Source organism: Python bivittatus, unplaced genomic scaffold (genome assembly GCF_059951505.1).
Source record: "Python bivittatus isolate LINGU-HERP-01145 unplaced genomic scaffold, Pbiv_v1 ctg000480_np1212, whole genome shotgun sequence".
Lineage (NCBI taxonomy): Eukaryota > Metazoa > Chordata > Lepidosauria > Squamata > Pythonidae > Python > Python bivittatus.
Genome location: NW_028277075.1, coordinates 16,038,053 through 16,060,279, shown reverse-complemented (window position 1 = coordinate 16,060,279; position 22,227 = coordinate 16,038,053). Strand labels below are relative to the sequence as shown.

Here is a 22,227-nt window from a genome sequence, read left to right as displayed (position 1 = left end):
GGGTAAACTAACTCAGTAGTTATGAGTCACTTGCTCTTTGTGTGAGTGAGGGGAGAAGATGGGATGGATGAAAAAGCAAGAACTGAACAGTTTAAAAGGCAGTTTAAAAGTAAAACTGGTGCCATGAATAGCAGGGTGTTTTAGAAATTAATAATATTGGGGGCTGCATCCCTTGCAGTGTTACTTTAATTACCACTTATTGGCACTGGTGGGCACTCCTGAGGCGCTCATCGCCTAGAAGTGCCCAGCTGACATTAGTTCCCAGCGCTTGCAGGAACCCAATGAAATTTAGTTAGTTTACCTTTACGCGCAAACGCTGAGGTGAACTAACCAGGGAAAAGAAAGGATCTTGCCGCCGGAAGAATACCCCTCTCCTGGATCCGATGGCTTACTTTTCAAGAAAGGGGCTGATCTGAGGTTTAGCTAAGCACAGCACAAGCGTATGTCTGGGAGGAAATGAGACGGGCGGCTGGCGCTCTTACTTCAGCGCTAGGAATTGCCATCTTCCAGCGGAGCTGCGTACGGGGAACAATCTCACAGCGGCTCCAACCCCGTTGGGTAGAAGCAGTGAACGCATTTTACTCCGTCCGTTTTCAGGTGAGCGATGCACTAAAAGGTTTGAATGACTGGGCACTCTCGTTCTGTGTCCCGCCTGTGTCTTAAGCGTGCCTACTGGGCGCTCGCGAGGTTTGCTTTCCTAATTCTCAAAAGATCTGGTGGGGGAAGTCTCCACCCTTACTGCAGAGGCAGTTTCTTGTATGCATCCTTCCACAGCTGTAGTTGTGCGATGGGAAGAGCTGGAAAAGGTTAACAGTCTTTTGCCCTCGCAGTCCTTAAAAGATTCAAGACCCTTCCAGTAAGGAAGTAAACAACCCATTAAACCAGTGTTTCTAAAGGTTGGCAACTTTAAGATGTGTGGACTTCAACTCCCAGAATTCCCCAGCTAGCATGCTGAGTTGCCAAGGTTGAGAAACACTACATTAAATGAAGCGCAGTAAAGCGAGAGAAACGTTCCAAGCATGTTGACTGTAGCTCCCTCTGCACCTTGCAAGTGCCGTTCTATCCAATAACCTCTACTCTATAGTCCCTCGAGATGAAAATCAGAAGTACCGTTCTATCTTCATTCTCCCGGAAGTGATTTAACAAGAACTGGGGCCTGGAAGTGCCTGGTATTGGTTCTCACAGGAGACCCTTCCGGTTTGGTTCTCTTCATTTCCTGTAAGACTTAGGGCAGGTGCCTCTCTGACAGAGTGCAGCTCTATTGTTTTAACTAGTAGCAGCCAGGTTCATCTGAGTGTTGAATTGTATACTGTAGTTTCCTTCGTAGAAAACTGCAGGGGAGCTACTCGAGAATAACTCCTGTTATAGTGAAGGGGATTTCAAACAAGATAAATGGTTGGCAGTCTCTTCTCCGTAAGGCTGCTAAACCTAGCGGCGGTAAATTTGAAAAAAATGGTAGGCTTTTAATTCTCAGTCCTTGCCTCGCTTTATTTCGTAAGCGTGATACTGAACTTGGCTTGCTATCATACGCAACAGCAATGAGTGTGTAGCAATATTGTGGAATTCTAAGAGATTCAAGAATAACAGACAATCAGCTGTGAGATGAGAGACCTTCCTAGGTTGTTGTTATTTTTTCAAATCAGCGAACTGCAGTGCTTAAATCAAGCCTTTGAATGTGTACGTTCTTCCCTTTTTCCCCCCCCCTCAAGTCATCAAATACAAAGGATGGTGTCCTCCAAGACAAGCGTATCAAGATCATGGCTAGAGGGCTTCCGAAGCAAAAGCCGATTGAAGGAGTTAAGCAAGTGTTGCTTGTAGCTTCTGGTAAAGGGGGCGTAGGAAAGTCCACAACGGCTGGTAAGTCGTTCATGTTATATTCGATATGTGATTCCTGCATATCTGTGCTTAACAATTTATAATGCATGCATTCGTTGTTCTTGTTGTCATTATATTTTATATCCCACCTTTTTTTTATAATAACTCAAGGCAGCGAATGATATAGGAATAGCATTATCAAAGGGAGTAGTTTTTTAAGGCTAATTAAGATGTTCTGTCCCTAAGCAGAAGATTTTTTGTGTGTTATCCAACAGTCCATCTGCCAGGTGTGTTGGGCTATTGACCACCAAACGCCCAGCAAACAGTTTGCCTTCTCTAACTTGCCTCATTTCCTGGCCTAAAAATTAAGAAGGAGACAGAGAGATTTAGGGTCAGACTGCAGATAAAGAGTGCCCTGGATGAAAAGAATTCAGTTTCTTCTTTCCCCTCCAGTGATAGGTTTTGGAATGTTGCTTTCCAGGCAGCCTTTCCAGCCCTTTTATCAACAGTGCCATAGGAGGCCTTAAGGTGGCATGTGCGTCTGTGTGCTTTTCTTTCCAGAGACTGATCAGAGTGGACGCATATGACTTTCTTGTGTGTGAGAGTATATATCAGTGAGGGTCCAACAAGAGTGAATGCATGCATGTTGTGTCTGTGCACAGGAGGGGTGTCTCTTCTCTTCCTGTGTTGCATTCTATGTCTGCATGTGTTCATGGGGAAGCACAAGGTGAGCTGTGTATGTTCTGCTTTGTGTCATGTGATCAGTAAGGAAAGGACAAGGGGGGCTGAAAATGGAGGAGTCAGCAGCATTCTGATCTGCTGCCCAACCGTCTTTCCCATAGAAATGCATTGGGAAAATCTTTTCAGGAATGTTTTTCTCTGCAAGACTTCTGAGCAAACTGGAGACAGCTCCGCGAAAAGTGGAGCTGATGACCACAGTGGAATGAAGAGCCAGTGAGTAGACCAGCTCTTTGTAATTTCTCTCAGGACAGGAAGAGGACTTGAGATCTCCCACAAGTGCTCCAGACAGGTGCTCCTTGCGAGATTGCAAAACAGTGGTCTCCAGCAGGTTTAGAGCTCTGGGAGACCAGGGAATAGCCATCTTGCTCAAACCGCGATCAGCACCTGTGAAAGGACACTTTAAGTTCACATACTTTCTTCTCTAAACACTTTCGGAAATTGTTTGTTAATTGCTTTTCAGCTATTAGGAACCTTTGGATCGACAAGTCTGAAAACACTGGGTGAATTTCTGTGATGGAATTTATCTATGAAGAAGAGGGTGATGTGGGGGGTAGAAGCAGAGATCAAGGCTATCAGGAAGTAGGGGGTGCAGGAAGGGAAAGGAGACAAAAGACAACACAGTCCACAGGAGAAGCATGGGAAGCGAAAGAAGTTCAGGATAGCCACTCCCTAGAATCTCCACTTGTTGCAGTAGTATAGATTTAGTCTGGCAAGATTCTGTCTATAAGGTGTAAGCAAATAAAGGAACTTAACTCAACTGGACTGTTTCACCAATGTTCTTGGGCTGGGCTTGACAGTTTCCTTCAAGCCTTAGTGAAAGAGATTTTAAATACAAGTTTAAGGACTTAAAATTTTTGTGGGGGGAGTAAACAGCAAAAGAGTGATTAAAACTTTGATTTTGGAAAGTTACAAATGAATTAAGGGTCCAGATAAATTTGAAATAAGATTTTGAATTAATTATAAAAAATCCTTCTCATGGGAAAATGCTTTTGTTTTGAATTCTTTTTAAAAAGCACAATAAGACTTTAAAAATTGGACATTAGAGGGAACTAGAAGGATCTAAAGATTACAGTTAAAGGAGAAGAACACTTAAATTTGACTTAAAATACAGAATGAAGCAAAATATTTTAACACTGGACATACTGAAGGGCATTTTTGAACAATGGACCCTGAAGTTAATTTTAACAGTGTCTGCTTCTATAGATAGTGTTTCAAGTAGTGATCAAGTGTTTAAAAGATGTTATGGAAGAGGAACAAGTTTTACCTGACAAGATTGAGGCTGATTTGAAAGTGCATTTACAAATGACAAGCTACAAGTATAACATGAACTGAAGATGTTACCTGGCCTGGTAATGAAACATTTGCAAGAAAACAGCCAAGCTCAGAGAACCCCAAGGATTCCACAGTTCAACCCTGAGCTACATATATTATCTTCTAATGGATGAAGATATTACAGTGGACATACAAAAGAAACTGGCTGATGTCTTAATATTTAAAAGGGATATACAAATAACAAACCAGACCTGGATAAGTTTCCTATATTGGATTTACAAAAAGAGGCTTGTTAAAGCTTTGAAGAATTTTGTGAGAAGGGATAAAGAAAAAAATGAAAAGAACAAATAATGTCTAGGACGTTATTTGAAGGGACTAAAGATCAAGATTGTTAGAAGTAAAAGGAAGGAATATAAAGTTGGTTTATTTGATCAAGTTTAAAATAGATATGCTGTTACCTCTGGTAACTCTTAATGGACTTTTTCTGACACCGGGACTGAAATGACAATGTTTTATGGATTTGTTTATTGATAAGATTTGAGATATGGGAAAGATCATTTGTGGTATTTTAAGAGAAGGTGATAAGTTACTAAAATTGTTTATACTTATGATGAAGGAAATCACTTCTGTATATTTTCTTTTTCTTTATTATATTCTTATTTTTTCTTTTCTATTTTTCCTTCTCTTTTTTCCTTTCTTGCACCTTCTATTGTTTTCTTTTTTCTTTTATTTTTTTAGTTTGCATTAGTTTTTATTGTTGTAAATTATAATCTTTAATAAAATAATTTGTCAAAAAAAGGAATGTTTTTCTCTGCAACTTTCAGATGGATTTGACCAATTTTCTAATCAAATCTTTTTTTGCTGACTTCTTCCCCCACACCAAATTTGGCCCTGTTCTGTTCTCAGAGAGTTATTACGCTGATGGACAGACAAGCAAAGTCCCAAGCCCATTTCCATAATGTCTTTCTAACATTCCAGTGGCTTAAAGGCTTACAGCTAGTAAGTTTGCTTCTTCATTGCCAGCGGTTGCCTCCTCCAGTTTCATTATACCACTAAACTCTTCAGAGTTCCAGCTTTTTTATTCCAAATACTTTTTCCTTTGTCCTTTTCCTAACTTAGTTTTTTGTTTCTAAAAACCCCCCTTGTTTTTCAAGGAAAGGTTTAGGAAGCAGGGGCTGTTGGCTGATTCACATCTTAGGGTGAAGAAGTAAATAGTGGCGTTGGGGAGTGAGATAAGTATTACTTAAAGGTTTCTGCTATTATTTAAGATAAATTATTTTGATTTTCTATTTTTAGACCCCAAAACTAACTGTCCTCTATCTCATACACAGTAGCTTGATTCACCCCATGTTATAAAAGTGTCTGGGTTTACACCTAATAAATAAATCATAGTTAATAAAGCACAGTGGTTGGGTTTACATATCAGCCTAATCTACAAGTAGAAATTCTCAAATTGTGGTCAGGATACCCCAAAAGGGGATTAGCACAATTTTCTGTTGAGCTTGGACTTTTGAGTATTATTGAGCTTGCAAATCGCCTTTCCACCTGCTTCTTTTTCTTAGCAGTTGCACAAGGGTTCAGTGAACTGTCAACAACATTATTTATTAGAATACTATTTTGAAATGAACTTTTTTTAAATACTTACTGGAGTTGGGTAGAAGGACTTTTGTCCAGTTTCGGCTAGTGTGCTAGTGTGTTATTTGGATTGCAAAGTTCTTGCAACCTTATCTCATCTCCTCACTTCCTAACTATATTACTGCAATGCACTTTACAAATGGCTGCCTTTAAAGACCACCAGAAACTGAAATTGGTACAAAATGCAGTAGTCCAGTTGTTGGCAGGGGCTCCAGGCCTTGCATTAGTTGCTAGTAGGTATCCAGGTGCAATCAAAAGTGCTGGTTTTAACTTATGAAGCCTGGCGTGGCCCCAGGTCCCTGTAGGACTGCCTTCACCCATCTGAATCATCCTGCCTGGTATGTACTTCCTGGGAGAAGCTTTGGGTTATATCCCACTTTTTGTAAAGTAAGGGGAATGTAGGCTAGGAGGCGCTGTTTCTCAGTCATTGCTCCTGCTTTACAAAATAGACTCGCCTAGAATTAAGATTCACATCATCATCCGTCTTAACTTTTGGAAAGGTACTTAAATTGGAATTCTTCAATAGAATGACTAGTGAATTGCCACCATTTTTTAATTTCAAATTATTGTGCTTAATCTTTGACTTATATTTTGGTTATGTTAATTATTATTTGTATGTTTTATTGAATTGTTGCAAATCACCATGAGAATTGATTGATTTGAAGCTCTCTTTCAATAAATAAATAGGGATCAAGACCCCATGTAGTCTTCAGGTGACATAGCATGTTGTCCATCACAGACTTAAAGTACAGGTAGTCCTCACTTAATGATGGTTTGTTTAACAACGGTTCGAAGTTACGATGGCCTTGGAAAAGTGCTTTACAACCTGTACTTGCACTTACAACCGTTGCAAACTGTCGCACCCCCCCACGATCATGTAATTGCAATTGTGACCTTTTTTACAATGGCCATTAAGTGAATCACCGTGGTTGTTAAGCAAATCACATTATTAAGTGAATTCTGGCAAAAACTGTCCATTGGGGAAACTGGATTTGTTTAACGACCACGTGATTCACATAACTGCAGCAATTCGCTTAATGACCTTCATAAAAATGGTCATAAAATCAGGTCTGGTCATGTGGTAACTAGCTTAATGACCATCCCACTTACCGACCAATTTTCTAGTCCCTATTGTGGTTGTTAACCAAGGACTACCTGTATACAGATTATGGTTTCCAAGGTATTATTTTCAGCACTATTGGCTGTAGATTGGATTAATTACAATTCAGTGATTTATTGCCCAGAATTTTTTTTTTAAATTACAGCTCAGGAGTTTAGAAACATTCCTTCTTTCAGCTGATTGAACATTTGAAGTTAATGCTGCAAGAATTTTGCTAAATTCTTTTTCTCCTTTTTTCAGTAAATGTAGCCCTTGCATTGGCAGTAAATGAGCCGGTAAGTGACTATTGAAGAATTGTTTCAGGTATTAATAGATATCTTACTAATGGCTCTTTAGGGATAGATTTAAACCAGTTGCCGGGGGGGGGGGTCTAAGGGGAAGAGGCAGCAGTACTGTGGTTTCAGTAGGTAGTTTTAGAAAATATAGTAAAGGATAAGTTATTTTCCCCTCCAGGATCCTTTGGATAAAAATGCTGAAGAAAATGTGGAAATTATTATTTTAATTGAAATATTTTTAATTGCAATATTAATATCTGTTGCATATCTACTATGAAGTGCACTGGTTTAGTATAATCACTGATGGGAACAATAAAATTTTATTCTTAGAGTTAAGATTTAATTTTCGGATTTGATGCATGCATATACTGTATTTCCTGGTATATTTGACTTGAATATCACTCTTAGGATAATGTTCACAGAGCTCGGTGGAAGTGCTTACTATATCTGTATTTTTATGCATGTCTTCTTATAACTGAAACATTTGGCTATATTGTACTATCTTGTACTTCCAGTAGTCAACCTACCTCAGGCACGTTTAATAAACTTTTATTAATTATTAGTAAACCTGCTTTTTTTTTTTATTCCAGTGCTACTGATAAGGGAGTTTAGGCTGAGAGACCCCAGTGTGTCTAACAATATTTCTAAAATTATGAATATTTGTAACACTTAGAAATGAATGGAATGATTTAATTTTTTTTTTTAATTTTTGTTTTTAGCTATTATGCTTTTTATATATTTTTTTATAGATGCTCTTATTGCATCTTTGTAAGGCTCCCTGTGCCATTAAAAAGTGGGTGATACATAAACTGATTTATTTACAAAATGAAATAAATGTTTGACTTTTCATAGCAGATTTTGACTAGGAGTATCTGACACATTCCATCATGGAAGGTTGTACAGTGGTACCTCTAGTTACGAACGCCCCTCCTTACGAATTTTTGGAGATACGACCAGCTCCGGCCCCAAAAATTTACCTCGACTTGCAAACTCTGCCTCAAGTTACGAACCGGATCCGCAGCCATTTTCCCTGCTGCCATGCAGTCGTGGCTTCCTGTGGGCGAGATCGCGGTAGCAAAGAGACGTTCGGTGAGGCTTGTGGTGTGTTTTGTGGTGTTTGGAAGGTGTGCTTGTCAGCATGGCTCCAAAGAAAATGCAGAGTAGGCTGGCAACTGACTTTAGACAGGTTTTTCCCCAGAACTGAGCCTGCAGCTAAGAGGCAAAGAAGAGAGGAAACCCCTGAAGGAGATCTCCCCGATGTCCCTTTGGAGGGGGACTCTCCCTCCAAACAATAACTGCCTCCCCACCCCATTCTCCCTCTTCATACTGTGCTGTACTGTACTTTTTTTTTTTCATGTTTTTGAGGTTTAAAAATAAAATGCATATGTTTCAGAACTGTTTAGCCGTATTTACACTGAATCTTATGGGGGAAATTTACCTCGGGGTGCGACCAAATTCGGAGGGCGGATTAGCCGTATTTACATTGAACCTTATGGGGAAATTTGCCTCGTGGTACGACCAAATTCAGAGGGCAGAATGGATTAACTGTATTTACATTGAACTTTATGGGAAACTTTACCTCGACTTGAGACCAACTCGAGTTGCAACCAGAGTCACGGAACGGATTAAGTTCGTAACTAGAGGTACCACTGTATATGAGAAGGCCCATTGTGAAACTGGGCCACTTTTGGAACAGTTGGAGTGGTCCTTTCTGGAATTAGAATATTCCGTTTTGCACATACAGGTAGTCCTTGTTTAACAACAGTAATTGGGACTGGCAACTCCATCACTAAGAGATGTGGTCATAAAGCGTGGCATCACGTGACCACATCAACTTACGATGGCAGTTGCAGCAGTTCCAGTTGCCATCATTAAGCAAATCCAGCGCAGTCATTAGGCACAATGTCATGTGATCACCATTTGCAACTTCCTGCCAGCTTCCCTGTTGATTTTGCTTGTCAAAAGCCAGCAGTGAAGATTGCAAAAGTCGATCAAGTGACTGTGGAATGCTGCAACCGTCATAATTGCGAGCTGATTGCCAAGTGCCCGAATCGTGATCACATAACCATGGGGATGCAGCGATAGCCACAACTACAAAGACCAGTCATAAGTCTCCTCATTCAGTGCTGTTGTAACTGGTACTACCTGTAGATGGATACATAGCTGGCTCCAAATTCATACCCAGAGACTGTTCATCATCTGAAGAGAGATACTGAGTGAGATACCACAAAATTTAGTCCTGGTCCCTGTACGTGTCAATATTTTACAAAAACTTAGATGAAGAGGTGTTATTACTGGTCAGATTTGCAAAGGACACACAGTTGGGAGGGATAGCTGATACTTTCTAAACACCTCCCCCCCAAATTCAAAATGTGGAATTCTTCACTTGAAGAAAAATGTCAGCCCCATTAGATAGACCAGACCAAGAAATCAACTTCACAGGAAGGCTAAAGCTACTTTTATTGAGATTGGCTATAATAACAGAATCTTGCAAGTTGATTGTACTGTTCCTCCTCCTCCTCCTCTTCCTTATAGTTCAATGAATTATGGAGATATCTGCCTAGGCTCCTCCAGAATGTTATTTCGTAGTTCTGGACTTAAAAAACGCTTCAGCCCCTGGTTCCTGCATATCTCCATCAAGGGCATCTTCCTTACTCTCTTAAGGAAACAAAAATCAGATGCACAGATCAGGATGGGGAATACCTGGTTTGGAATTTGTGAAAAAGAACTTAGAATAGCAGTTGATTGCAAAGTGAATATGAACTGCCAGCATGGTATGATGGTAAAAAAGGAAAATACAATTTTTAATCTGCATCAATAGATTGTAATTTCAAAATCCTGGGAAGTAATATCTAGGTATAATGTAGAATGCAGTTACAAGCCAGCATTAAAGAAATTTTGTGATTTGAGATGCATAGATGCCTAAATACTGTTATTGTTAAATGTGTAAGTTTAATTTTAGGGTTACATTCTAGATCTATAAGATGCAATGAGAGAATATAGTGTGCATTATAGTACCAATATAGCATATATTTCTTCCTCTAGGTCAGTTGATATTGCTAGTATAACATGGTGTGTATGAATGTAATACTTTAGTTCCTTTTCTTGTGTTTACAAGTATATTGTCAGAAAAGAACTATGCAAGATTATGCATATGACTATTTTTTTACTTTAAGTTAAGTCAATTAACAGAAAATTCTGATCTAGTAACAAAGCAGTAGTCAGAAACCTAAAATTCATGACCTTCAGTTTTTAAAGCCTGTCCTGGTTCTCTAGAAACATAATAACTTGGAGTTATCAAGTGGTTACAGCTAATTTAGTTAATGAGTGGCAGAGTATGAAAACTTTTAAGATCATACCAAGATTTCTAAATCTTTGCTGCTTTGCTCTGAAGACAGCAGGCATTACTGTACTATCTTCCTTCTGAGCTGCTTGCTCAATTTGTCTGAGAGTAGAAGTTTTTTAAAAAAACCTTTCAAATGGCAGTAGCCAGGTCTGCTCCCCTAGGAAACCTCTAAAGAGTTCTAGGCTCTTCTGCCAGGCTGACAAGCATTCATGCTAGGTTGAGTATTTAATGAAAACAGAATAACTACAGACAATTTATTGTAGCAGAAGCAATTCAAATTAATAGAAACCAACTACAATACATCAAGATTTCTTGTTTATGAAGAGGGTGTTTTAGTGAGGAAACACCAGCTGTGTGTGACTAAGGGTGGCACAGATCCAGTTGAGAAACTGTGCTTATGCTGTCACCATGCGGGGGGAGTTTCTTTAAAAATTGCTTTTATCAAGGAAAGCTGTGATACTAACCATCAGTTTTGTATGAATTACAGCAAAAGTGAATAATCTATTCAGTGGTGAAAGTAAGGAAGGATAGTTGTTAATTTGCAGTTAGCACACCTTGCATGAATAGAAAAAAGGGGCACAAATAAAATAAAAATAAATAAGGAGCCAATTAAGTGAGTACACTGTTTTGTCCACTGGGCTATTTATTTATATTTCAGCTGCTTCAGTGTTTTGAAGCAGTGCATGACTATATTTAAAAAAGGCAAATAATAAAACCAATAAAAACAGCAAAGTTATAAAAATGCAAACAATTGTAATAATACCCCTCCCCAAGTCCTGCTCTGCTGCTTCATTATGGGGGAGGAGGGATGGCAGTCCTGGGAGAGATAAGCAAAGAATGCTAGGACTCTATACCAAGAGTATACACTCCCAGCAAGGTCACCCAAGACCTAAAGGTCATCCCAGCTGCCCAGCTAAAGCAAGGTATCTATATTATATAGGAACAGCAGCAATATAGGAAGATGCGGGAGGTGGATATCACCTTAGTGACAGTGCAAAGTCGTCATTTCATCTTGTGGCAGGAGAAGGCAATGATAACCACTTTTGTATTTTACCAAGAAAATCACTTGGATAATCAAAATAAAATGATTGATAATAATGTGCCAGATGATTGGTGTCTCAGGTCACATGGCATTCAACTTGCTAATGAGTTACTGCTGAGGAACTTTCAGAGTACTACAGGTAGTCCTTGACTTATGACCAATCGTTTAACAACCATCGGAAGTTATGACAGTGCTGAAAAAAGTGACTTACGACTGGTCCTCACACTTATAACTGTTGCAATATCCCCATGGTCACATGATCAAAATTCGGGTGCTTGGCAACCAGTATGTATTTATAATGATTGCAGCCTCCCAGGGTCATGTGATCACCATTTGCAGCCTTTTCAGGGAGCTTCTGACAAGCAAAATCAATGGGGAAACCTGGATTTACTTAACAACCATGTGATTTGCTTAACGACAGTGGTGATTTGGTTAATGAACACGGAAAAAAAGGTCATAAAATTGTGTGTGACTCACTTAACAACTGCATTGATTCCAGCGATGGAAGTTCTGGTCCCAATTGTGGTCATAAGTCAAGGACTACCTGTAATAGTATTTCATGATTTGGGTAGGTTATAGGCTTTGAGATGTCAACTTCCTGATGTTGCCATGCAGGAAAAGAAAATGTAAAGTTACAAAGACAGAATTATAGTGGGAATGTGGAAATAAAAAGTATGTACATGGGGAAACTTCAATACAGTGAAAGATGAAATGAATCAACTACACATTGAATGTTCAGCAGCAAAATGAAATGGACTGGAATTGGACACTTTTGCTCAGAAGATCATACTGTTCACTACTCAGAACACGAAGTATGAAGAAGGAAGGGCATTGTTTCATAATAAGGAAGGATATACCAAAGATAGCACTTGGATACAATGCAGTCATTGACAATCTCAATTAGACTTTGTGGACAACCCTTTAATGTGATGATTATCCAAGTTTATGCTCTGTACTGGTGTAGAAGAGGAGATTGACGGGTTTTATGTTCAAGTTCAATCTGAAATCAAACATATACTGATTCTGGCTGGAGATTGGAATGCCACATTTAGAAATTAGAAATAGTAAAGAAAATGAAGTTGGACTGAAATGAAGCAGGAAATGAGTTATTTTCTGCCAATTAAATGATTTCTTCATTGCTAACACATTTTTCACACAACCAAAATGAGCCTATATTCAGGGACTTCACCAGATGGAGCACACAGAAAGCTTGATTATATTATTGTACAAAAGGTGGAAGAGCCCAGTTAAAGCAGCAAAGATGTGGCTGGGGGCTATCTGTAGAACAGCTCATGTGCAAGTTCCAAGTCAAGCTAAACAGAAAGAACAGAACTAACCAGTTTCCACAATACGATCATGAAGATAAACCTACCATTTTCAAGATCAATGCCAAGAATTGCTTTGAAATCCTGAACCTCACTGATTGGAAACTAGAGGAACTGTGAAATCTAATCAAACAGGTTGTTATTAGAACACTGGAAATTACCAATAAGAGAAGAGAAGCCAAAGCCAAGAAAGACAAATATCTCAAGAAGGAACTTAACAAAGAATTTCAGAAAGCTGTTAAAAGAGATAAGAAATTATATTACATTGACTTCTGTAAAGGCATTGAAGATGGTAACAGACAAAAAAAACAAGGAAAGTATTCTAAAAGATCCCTGAATTTAGAAGAACAGTCCAGCTTCAGATTGATATGCTAAAGGACACTAATGGACAGATAGTAACTGATTCAAAGAAAATCAGAGATGGAAAGAATATACTGAAATTCTGTACAGTAGAGATGTTGACAACCAAGATACCTTAGAAGATATAGGTAGTCCCCGGGTTAAGAACACCCGGGCTATAGACAACCCATAGTTAAGAATGGAGCCTATTGTAGCAAAATTCAAATTAAGTACATAATGATTCAAGGTAAATATACATTGGTTTGAGTTAATTTCACAATACTACTTATAGGGTATTATACAATAATACTGTTCCAGCTTAGATACAAATTTAACTTAAGGACAGACCTTGGGAACGGAACTCATTCTTAAACTGGGGACTACCTGTACTGCACATTTACTAGAACCTCTGGTGAATTAAATTGGATGAGCACTCTGATTATTACCAAGTTAGAAGGCTGTTGGAACTGATGTAGTATCTAAAGAAATATGACAAACAGCAGAAAAATCGGTAAAGGTTGTAAAGAACTATGCTAACAAATCTGGAGACCAATACAGTAGCCAACAGATTGGAAAAAGTCAATCTACGTACAAATAAAGAAGACAGAGTATGCAAATTATTATACAATATTTTTAATTTCACATGCTAAGAAGATAATGCTTAGGATCATCCAGTGCAGATTAGAATCCTACATGGAAAGGGAGATGCCAGATGTTCAAGCTGGTTTTAAAAAAGGGTGAGGAATAAGCAGCATTATTGCTGATATATGCTGGATAATTGGGAAAGCCAAAGTATGCCAAAAAGAAGTTAGTTAATTTGTGCTTCATTAATTATAGAAAGGCATTTAATTGTGTCAACCATGTAAAGCTATGGAATGTCCTTAAGGAATGCCAGAATTATCTCACTATCCTCAGGAGAAACCTATATGCAGGACAGGAAGCCACAATACAGAGCATGGCAAAACTGTGTGGTTTCAGGTTGGTGAAAGAGTGAGACATGAGTGTATATTCTCTACTTACTTATTCAGCCTATATGCTGAGTATATAGTAAGGGGAGCTGGAACAGGAGAAAAAATGTGGTTTTAAAATTGGAGAAAGAAACACCCATGACCTGCACTATGCTGATGATGCTACTGTGATACCTGAAAATGCAAATCATCTACAAGCTCTAGAAATGAAGTCAAGGAGCAGAGTGGAAAAATGGGACTAAGATTCAGCATAAAGAAGACTGAGCTAATAACAACAGATACAGCAACCAGCCTTAGAATTAACAATGAAGATATTGAAGTGGTGGATTGCTTCTTCCTTTTAGAATCAACTATTAACAATAAAGGAATATTATGCAGTCAAGAAATACACCACAGAGTAGCACTTGGTAGAGGAGCAGTGAAGCCTTGAAAAATATATTCAGATGCCATGTTATTTCTATACCTACAAAGTTCAGAACCATGCAGACAGTGGTTTTCCCTGTGACACTCTATTGAAGCAAAAGTTGAACTTTGGAGAAGTAAGATAGAAAGAGTATTGACACTTTTGAAATTTGATAGTAGAGAAAGCTCTTGAGATTACCATGGATGGCCAAGAAAACAAACTAATGGATCGTAGAACAGATCAGTCCAGAATTCTCACTTAAGGACCAAATGGCCAGGCTCAAAATATCATATTTTGAACACATTGTGCAAAGGCCTAACTCTAGAGAAGGCTCTTCTCTAGAAGTGTATAATGATGATAATGGTAGAAGAAAAGAGAATAAAATGACAAGTAGCAAAGCAATAGGTGTGTGTGTGGAAGACCTGAAGAGCTAGGTTGGGAACAGATCACCCTAGAGAAAGTCTATATATGGGGTCACTAACTTGACTAACTGACATGATAGCACATAAGCAATCAATAATAAAGCAAATAATAAAAACAACAAAAACAGCAGTGTTATAAAAAAATAAAAACAATAGCAGTGATAATAAAAACAGCAGGTAAAGTAATAAAAACCAAAAGCAAAATATTCTCAATAAATCCATACCCTGATTTCTCTTCATATCATTACAAATTTTTCGCCTTTTCATTTTTTAAATGCTTGAAAAATGGAATGGGAATTGCCATTGTAGTTGCCAGTTGAGCATCTCCTGAGAATATTCCATGGACAGAGTGCCACTAATTAGAAATCCCATTCTCTTGTAGCTACTAGGCAGGAACAACTAGAGAAAGGTCTCGGGTTTCAGAGCACATGTAGGTAAATATTAGGGCTGACAAAGGATGAAAAAGGGACACTTTGTAGAACATATCGTCATGATCAAGCACCTCTCCTCAAAGCATTAGAGCGGGCTTAACAACTGCAAGGCATGTTTTGCTTTTCCGGCTGTCCCAGCAAAGAGTTGTCTACAAGATACGATTGCATCAGTTAATTCCAGCTGGCAGTTTAGGTGCTGTCTTTTGAACTATTTGAAGTTTATAATGAAGTATAAAAGAAAGAGGTATAGACACTTAAAGTTAACTTTTGCATCAACCGTTGACAGAGGAACATTGATGCTGAACAAATTTTGTAGGTTAAAGTAGTGTCACACTTGTGCATGTACAGGTAGTCCCTAGTTTAAGAACGAGTTCCATTCCCAAGGTCTGTCCTTAAGTCAGATCTGTATGTAAGCCAGAACAGTATTATTATATAGTACTGTACAAGTAGTATTGTGAAATGAACTTGAACCATTGTGTATTTAAATCAAATCCGTGTGTATTTAACTCGAATTTTACTACAATAGGCTCCATTCTTAACTATAGGTCATCTGTAACCCAGGCATTCTTAACCCCATGACTCCCTGTATAACATTCTCTCAAATCTCCTTTCTAAGGCTTGCACCCCTGCATACCTGAAAACAATGTTCTGCTTCTGCATATCGTAATAGCAGAATATTTAATTCCTTTGCAGTGTATTGGTTTTTGAAACAGAGATATAAATTGCCCTCAAATAATTTATGGAACTCAGACATATAGACTGAAGAATGATCACCATTAATGTGTACACATATATTATGCATATATATGAATAATAATATAAAACCTACATTTTCAAAATAGGAACAAAGTAAGGAAAACTTCTACCAAATTATCAGAAAATCAGGATACAGTACTTTTGCTGACAAAACAAGGCCATTTTCAATAAAGCATTCTGTGTAATGCTGAGGGAACCAGCAGAGGGAGCTCACCAAACCAAATTTTGTGTTCTGCTGTTTCATCTGCTATGGCACTTCAGTCATGACATCATGAAATAAATTTAACATGCGCACACACCTCTTTCCTAAAGCAGAGTTCTTTTAAGGAATTGGAAATGGGAAGACAGACTAAAAGAATGTAAAAGGCTCCATGGCCAAGAATTATCTAGGTATAATACAGGCTTGCAAATTGACAAATAACTGAAATAGTTTTATTTTTACTGAATCAAAGTGTATTGAATAGATTATATGCTGATATATACTCTTCATTTTGATGTCTGTCTGCCTCTAGGGGATTTGAATATCGAATCTTAAATGTTTTGCAAAGGACTTAGTGATAGAAAAAGAAAACGGGTGAAAAAAAGTAATGTATGCAATTAACTTCAAATGCAGAGATCAGAGGCAGGCTAAAATATTAGTTCTCTAATATTTTAGTGCATATTATCTCCAAGAAGGGAATGTATCATACTACATGATTTTCTTTTGTTTTTATTTTTCAAGTAAGAAATACTATTTGTTGGCAATATAATGGGGCAAGGAGAAAAAATACTGATTTCTCTATTATCAGCTAATCTCATTCTGATGTTTTCTAGAAGTGTTGGACTTAAGTTTCCATAATTCTGGCTGTAATTCTCTAATTTTAGAAAAAGCTGCTGCAAGGGTCTGTCTATAAGGTGTAAGCAAATAAAGGAACTTTACTCAACTGGACTGTTTCACCGTTGTTCTTGGGCTGGGCCTGACATCAGTCTTGCCAGACTAAATCTATACTACTGCAACTAGTGGATATGCCCTGGGAGATTCTAGGGAGTGGCTGTCCTGAACTTCTTTCTCTTCCCACACTCCTCCTGTGGACTGTGTTGGCTTTTGTCTCCTTTCCCATCCTGGAATGCACTCCCTCCTTCCTGATAGCCTCGATCTCTCACATCACCCTCTTCTTTGTAGATACATTCCAGCACATCTGGACTGAGATGGGCAGCTATAGAAATTGCATAAATAAATATTAAGAATATTCAACCAATGGAATAACCAGAGGACATATCCAATCATATGTGTTGATTTACTTTGAATTTACTATATCGTTAACATAAATAAGTAGATAACTAATTCTTTTTTAACATTTGATCTTCAGCATTTACTGCTGCTTCTCCCCTATTTGTGCCACTGGCTTTCTCTCCACCTCTTCTTTGTGTCTCCTAATCCAGTGTCCAAGCAGCAAACCTCATGCAATAATATTTATATTTAATTAAATTATTACTTGTTTAGCCAGGTTTTTAAAGTACCTCAGTTTTATTTGTGATGCAGCTTCTAGTGTGCTATTCAAAGGCTGATAACAATCCTTTGCCCAATGAAAGTTACACACCTGTCTTAAGGATTTAAAGAATATAGCAAAATGATATTTTTCCAAAGCTTATTGTTAGTTCCCAGCTCGCATTCAAGATTTGTTCAAAGCTTGATTCAGTCTGTTCTTTATTTCTAAATCAATTCCAGAATCTTTTTTTTGCTATTAAAATGTTAGAACCTATAAATTGAAGAAAGAGTGCTCACTAGGTTTGAGTGCAAGGTAGGCAGTTCTGCAAATATTTATCTTTCAAGCAGTAATTAGGGGATAATGCATTAGGGTGATGACTTGAAGGGGTTTGATTAGCTGAAAATACAGATAAAAGGAATGAGTCATGAATTGTCATAATCAGGTAAATTATGTGTTTTGTCTGAGAATAAAGGAGTTTGAAAATAGTGTTGAAGTCTTTGAAATCGGGCATAAAAATGTGGCTTCTCAGTCTTAAATTATGGCTTTCGTGTAGGAGACATGAAACAGCATAATCTGTCAGAGTAACTCCAATGGGATGTTAAATAGCTTTGTGCATAATAAAGAAGCATATTTTTTTAAAAAAAATGTTAAAGGAGATATTTGCTTTGATCTTCATGGTTAAGTAAATGGTACTGTCTTCCAATGACTTTTACATCAAAAATTTCAGGGAAAACATATTGATTGATTGTGCAATTATGAAATTGAGATATACCTCTTAACAGTCAGTGATCAAGAACATCTTCATGTTTTTACTCATCACGTGCTTTCTCATCACTTGCGGCATTGCTTCAGGTCATTTGGCCTCATGAACAGAGAACTGTAGAGGCTTTTTGGTGAAATGCTCTGCTAACTAAGATTTGATAAGCACCAGTATTAGTTGAGTTTGAACACTGTGTTAAGCTAACATGAATATATCCATGGTTTAATGAATAAAACACAATAACAACATATTTAGCCTTAAAACTTGTTTAGGAGTCACAGTTGCTGGTTCTTAGAAAATGATTAGCCACTGTACAGTATTGTTCCAGGTGGGATGTAAAATAGTCTTTGTGTGTATTTGGACTTTTATGATTGGCACTATTTTAATTCATATCATTTTTCCTTTGGGTATTTTATGGTTATTTTAAATATTGCTTACATTATCACCCACCTTGTTCCTTTCAGAGGTATAGACTGAGTAACACTTTAAAGTAAAGCAATGTTCTTTTGCTGTTACGAGAACAATATGATAGATTTGGCATCGCCCAAGAAAAACACGGGTTTTTCTGTTCCACAGTGTTGTTGAGCAAACAAGATTTGCAGGCTTTTAATACTTTAAAAACCTGAAAAACATGTTTAATCCAAATGAGCAGACCCTTCCCCTTACTGTAATGTGACTGTTTATGACTAGGAACAGCCCTGTTATATTTTCCATCTCTGAAAATAAAATATCTGCAGAGATTGTGACAGCTACTTCAGTATTAAAATAATTGTAGTTTGTTTGTTTTTTTATTAGCATCTCCAGTGTTGCTGGATGCTTAAAAGATCTGGCCTTAGACCAACAGGACAAATGTTTCCCTTATATTTGCATATACCAATTTATAGTTATAAATGCCAATTTAGAGTTGTTCCCAAAACTGATTTCAATTTGATGCTACCTAATACCTAAATTAGATAATCCAAATAACGATTTCCTTCCAATAACCCAGGTGAATCTCTCTTGCACAAATTAAATTGAAATTGAAAGTTGCTGCTCAGGAGCTCAATGTGTCTGCCACACTTAATGTTTCTGTATTATAACCAGCTTTTGTTGCTGCTAATTGGCACTGCTATGTTTTTCAGTAGTACTTCAAATAAGTACAAAGGAAGGATCAGTTATGCTTTTATAACAAAAACAAACACCTTCTGGTAATTCTGCCCCTAACCCCAAATATGCCTGTATTTTTCTAGTTTTCTAAACAATTAGTGTGGCAGAAAATAGCAAGTTGAATAAGATCAGTTAACTTTCAGAAGCATTTATTGCTTATAAGAAAAACCTTTCTTTAAACAATAACATTAAGTTACCCTGTGCTCTGCCATGTCTGCAATCAGCCCTAATTGTATCTCTAATGTCACCCTGCAACTAGACATAGGCTTCATGAAAGAGGAGACTAGAGTGCGGGTGATCATACTCAACTATTGGCTCAGACTGTCTTTTATTCCCCTTGGCCTTGCCCCATTAACTATGAATGATGATTTTCAATCCACATGGAAACAAGCAGTGACAACTAAAATCTTATTCTTGGGCTTCTCTCCAAGTCTTCTACTCAGCATGGGATATGATCAAGCCAAAGCACTTATTAGACAGCATGTAGCAGACACAGAACACCTATTGGTTCTAGCCAGGACCCCAACCTTTACACCAATGAATCGAGCAGGTACTCTGCCTCCCCTATGGCATACCTAACTAAACTCAAAGTACCTAAACACAGGAGGGCCTTTACTGTAGCATGATGTCATGCCCTCTCCTCCCCTTGAAGGCCACTACGGAAAGATTCCTTACCCAGAGAGATAATGCCCCTGTCACTCTGGACACAGAGGAACAAAGAGCATGTGCTTCTCCAGTGTCTGTACTACAGAGACATTTGTACTAGCCTCATCTCATCATTACTGCATAAATACCCAGGATGCCCAGAACAATTTTATATCACCCTGTTGCTTTCAGATACCAACCCTGCTACAGCATTCACTGTTGCCAGGTTCTGTGCAGCAGCACTCAAAATTCTTCAGATTATGACCTGTGCTATAAACTAGATTTAATGAGCATCTAGTTTGCCATAAAGGTAGTCCTCGACTTATGACCATTCATTCGTTCAGCAACCGTTTGAAATTACAACAGTGCTGAAAAAATGGACTTATAACCTCTGCCCGAAGTTATGGCCATTGCAACACCCCTGCAGTCATATGATCAAAATTCAGGCACTTGGCAGCCCATCCCCACTTTCGACTGCAAGGGTGCTGCAGCTCCCTCCACCCACCTATCTCCCTCTCCGGTCTGTGCCCTTTTGGCTGCCCTGCACAGCAGCACTCATTGGCAGCAGCACCGGGACTGGGGTGAAGTAGAGGCCTGGGGCCTTCAGTCTCAGAGGCCGGCTGCCACCACCCCCAAACCTCTATTTCAGCCTAAGAGTCGCTACTGCCACTGAGAAATACTGCCTCAAGTCCCACACCGCAGCCAGCCACTCCAGCACCATTGCGCAAAGCCCCAGTTGTCCCAGCCACCCTGCGTTCCACAGGCTCTTCTGTGCCCAGCTGACCTTCGCTGGTCTCCTGCTGCTGCTGATGAGGTGCACCTGGTCTGACGCTACTGTATGCGAGGCAGCTGCTGGCCATGCCAGGCCTTCTTCCCAAGGCCTCATGTGTTGTTCTCCAAGCTGCTTGCATCATTCTTTCTCCAAATTGCCCACCCCATTCTTGCAATACTTTGGAAACCATCTGGTCTTCCCCAGGTCTCATGAGTACAGGCGCCCTATTTGGAGAACGGCAGGAGTCCCATTCTTATGGTGCTTCAGAAGACTCCATTCTCCAAATAGCATGCCCCATTCCTTCTCCAAATGTGAACATGTGGCGTAACAAGAACATAGCCATCAAATAACGCTGAAATAGTGCATATTGGTAATAACGTTGATGGCAGGTGGATTGCCATTAGAATGTTGCACTTAAAATAAATAAATGCAGTTAGCAGTGTCAGTAACAATTCGTGATAGCATTAAAAAAATTAACAAGCATGCAATGTCATCCTACAAATTCCATGTTTATGTTCTTATGTCAGAATGTCTTATGCAAGTATGTTAATCATTTACCCACCTTGTCTCCACCCCACCTACCTGCCTCTGGTATCCACAGCATTTAGTGCGACTGCTGTTTATTTAATATTATTAATGGTGTGAAGTGATAAAAGTGGGCCAGTAAAATAAATATTTCTGGTTTCACTGCATAAAACTACCATAATGCAATAACTATATTTTTGTTCAGATATAAGCATTCAAGTGGTAATTTGAGAAGCCTATCCAAAAGGAGAAACAATCTTGAAGAAGAAGAAAAAGATAAAAATGTTTACTAATGTAAAGATTCTCAATGGTCAGATAGGCTGTCTTCAGAATGTTAAAAGCAAAAGCTGTTCTCATAATGATGCTGCATTTGGGCACCCAGGTTTTCATTTCTTTGCCATAACATTTGCGTTTTATGTTCCTTCCTGTTTTACCCATAAATGGATTTCATTGGGAATGTAATTAAAATATTCCCAATAACCTGCTGCTGTGACTAGGTTTTAGTCAACAGAAGGCACTATCAGTGCCTGAAACTTATTTCCAAGATTAAATTCCAGTTTTACAGGGACAGTCCTGATTTTGGGGAAGGCATCTTCGAACTAATGGGAGGGCTCAAGGTAGAACAGGCAGAACAGTATGGGAACAAAGAGCCAAAGAAATGATGTCTTTCTATTACTCATCAAGTCTCGGGGTACCTTATGGTGTAAGGGAACATGGGAATGAAGCTATGCCATTATCCATTTTACTGGCTGATTGATTAGTACTAGTCTGCAGAAATCCAGAATAAGAAGCAAAGTTAGTGTTTCCTGTATCTCTTTGTTGACTACTAATGGATTTTTGCAGATCAGGTCTGATAGCCTTAGGATGGAGAGAGTGGTCAATTGATTGTTAGTCATTTATTAAATTAATTTGGCCTGGAAATAATTTTGCACAGAGCGTAAAAGCACAACAGGGAACAGGAATGTTTGGAACTACTTAAAGTTGCTTCATTCCAGAGAAGCTCTTCTAAACATCTTTGTG

At 38.5% G+C, this 22,227-nt stretch overlaps 1 protein-coding gene across 5 annotated transcripts in view; it reads left to right on the top strand.

The window, feature by feature from the left end:
- Positions 1–252: 252 nt before the first annotated feature.
- The window catches only part of NUBPL (NUBP iron-sulfur cluster assembly factor, mitochondrial), a 68,532-nt gene continuing 46,557 nt past the window's right edge, over positions 253–22,227 (top strand). Inside the window, exons 1-3 of one of the 5 annotated variants that reach the window (XM_007431313.4) lie at positions 253–597; positions 1,710–1,857; positions 6,824–6,858. In XM_007431313.4, coding sequence (XP_007431375.1) covers positions 457–597; positions 1,710–1,857; positions 6,824–6,858 — 324 coding nt within the window. In that variant the 5' untranslated portion in view covers positions 253–456. Of the gene's footprint in view, positions 598–1,223; positions 1,456–1,709; positions 1,858–6,823; positions 6,859–16,217; positions 16,281–22,227 lie in introns of those variants that run through there. The other 4 variants (XM_007431314.4, XM_025168612.2, XM_088145391.1 and 1 more) reach the window with 4 other exon arrangements.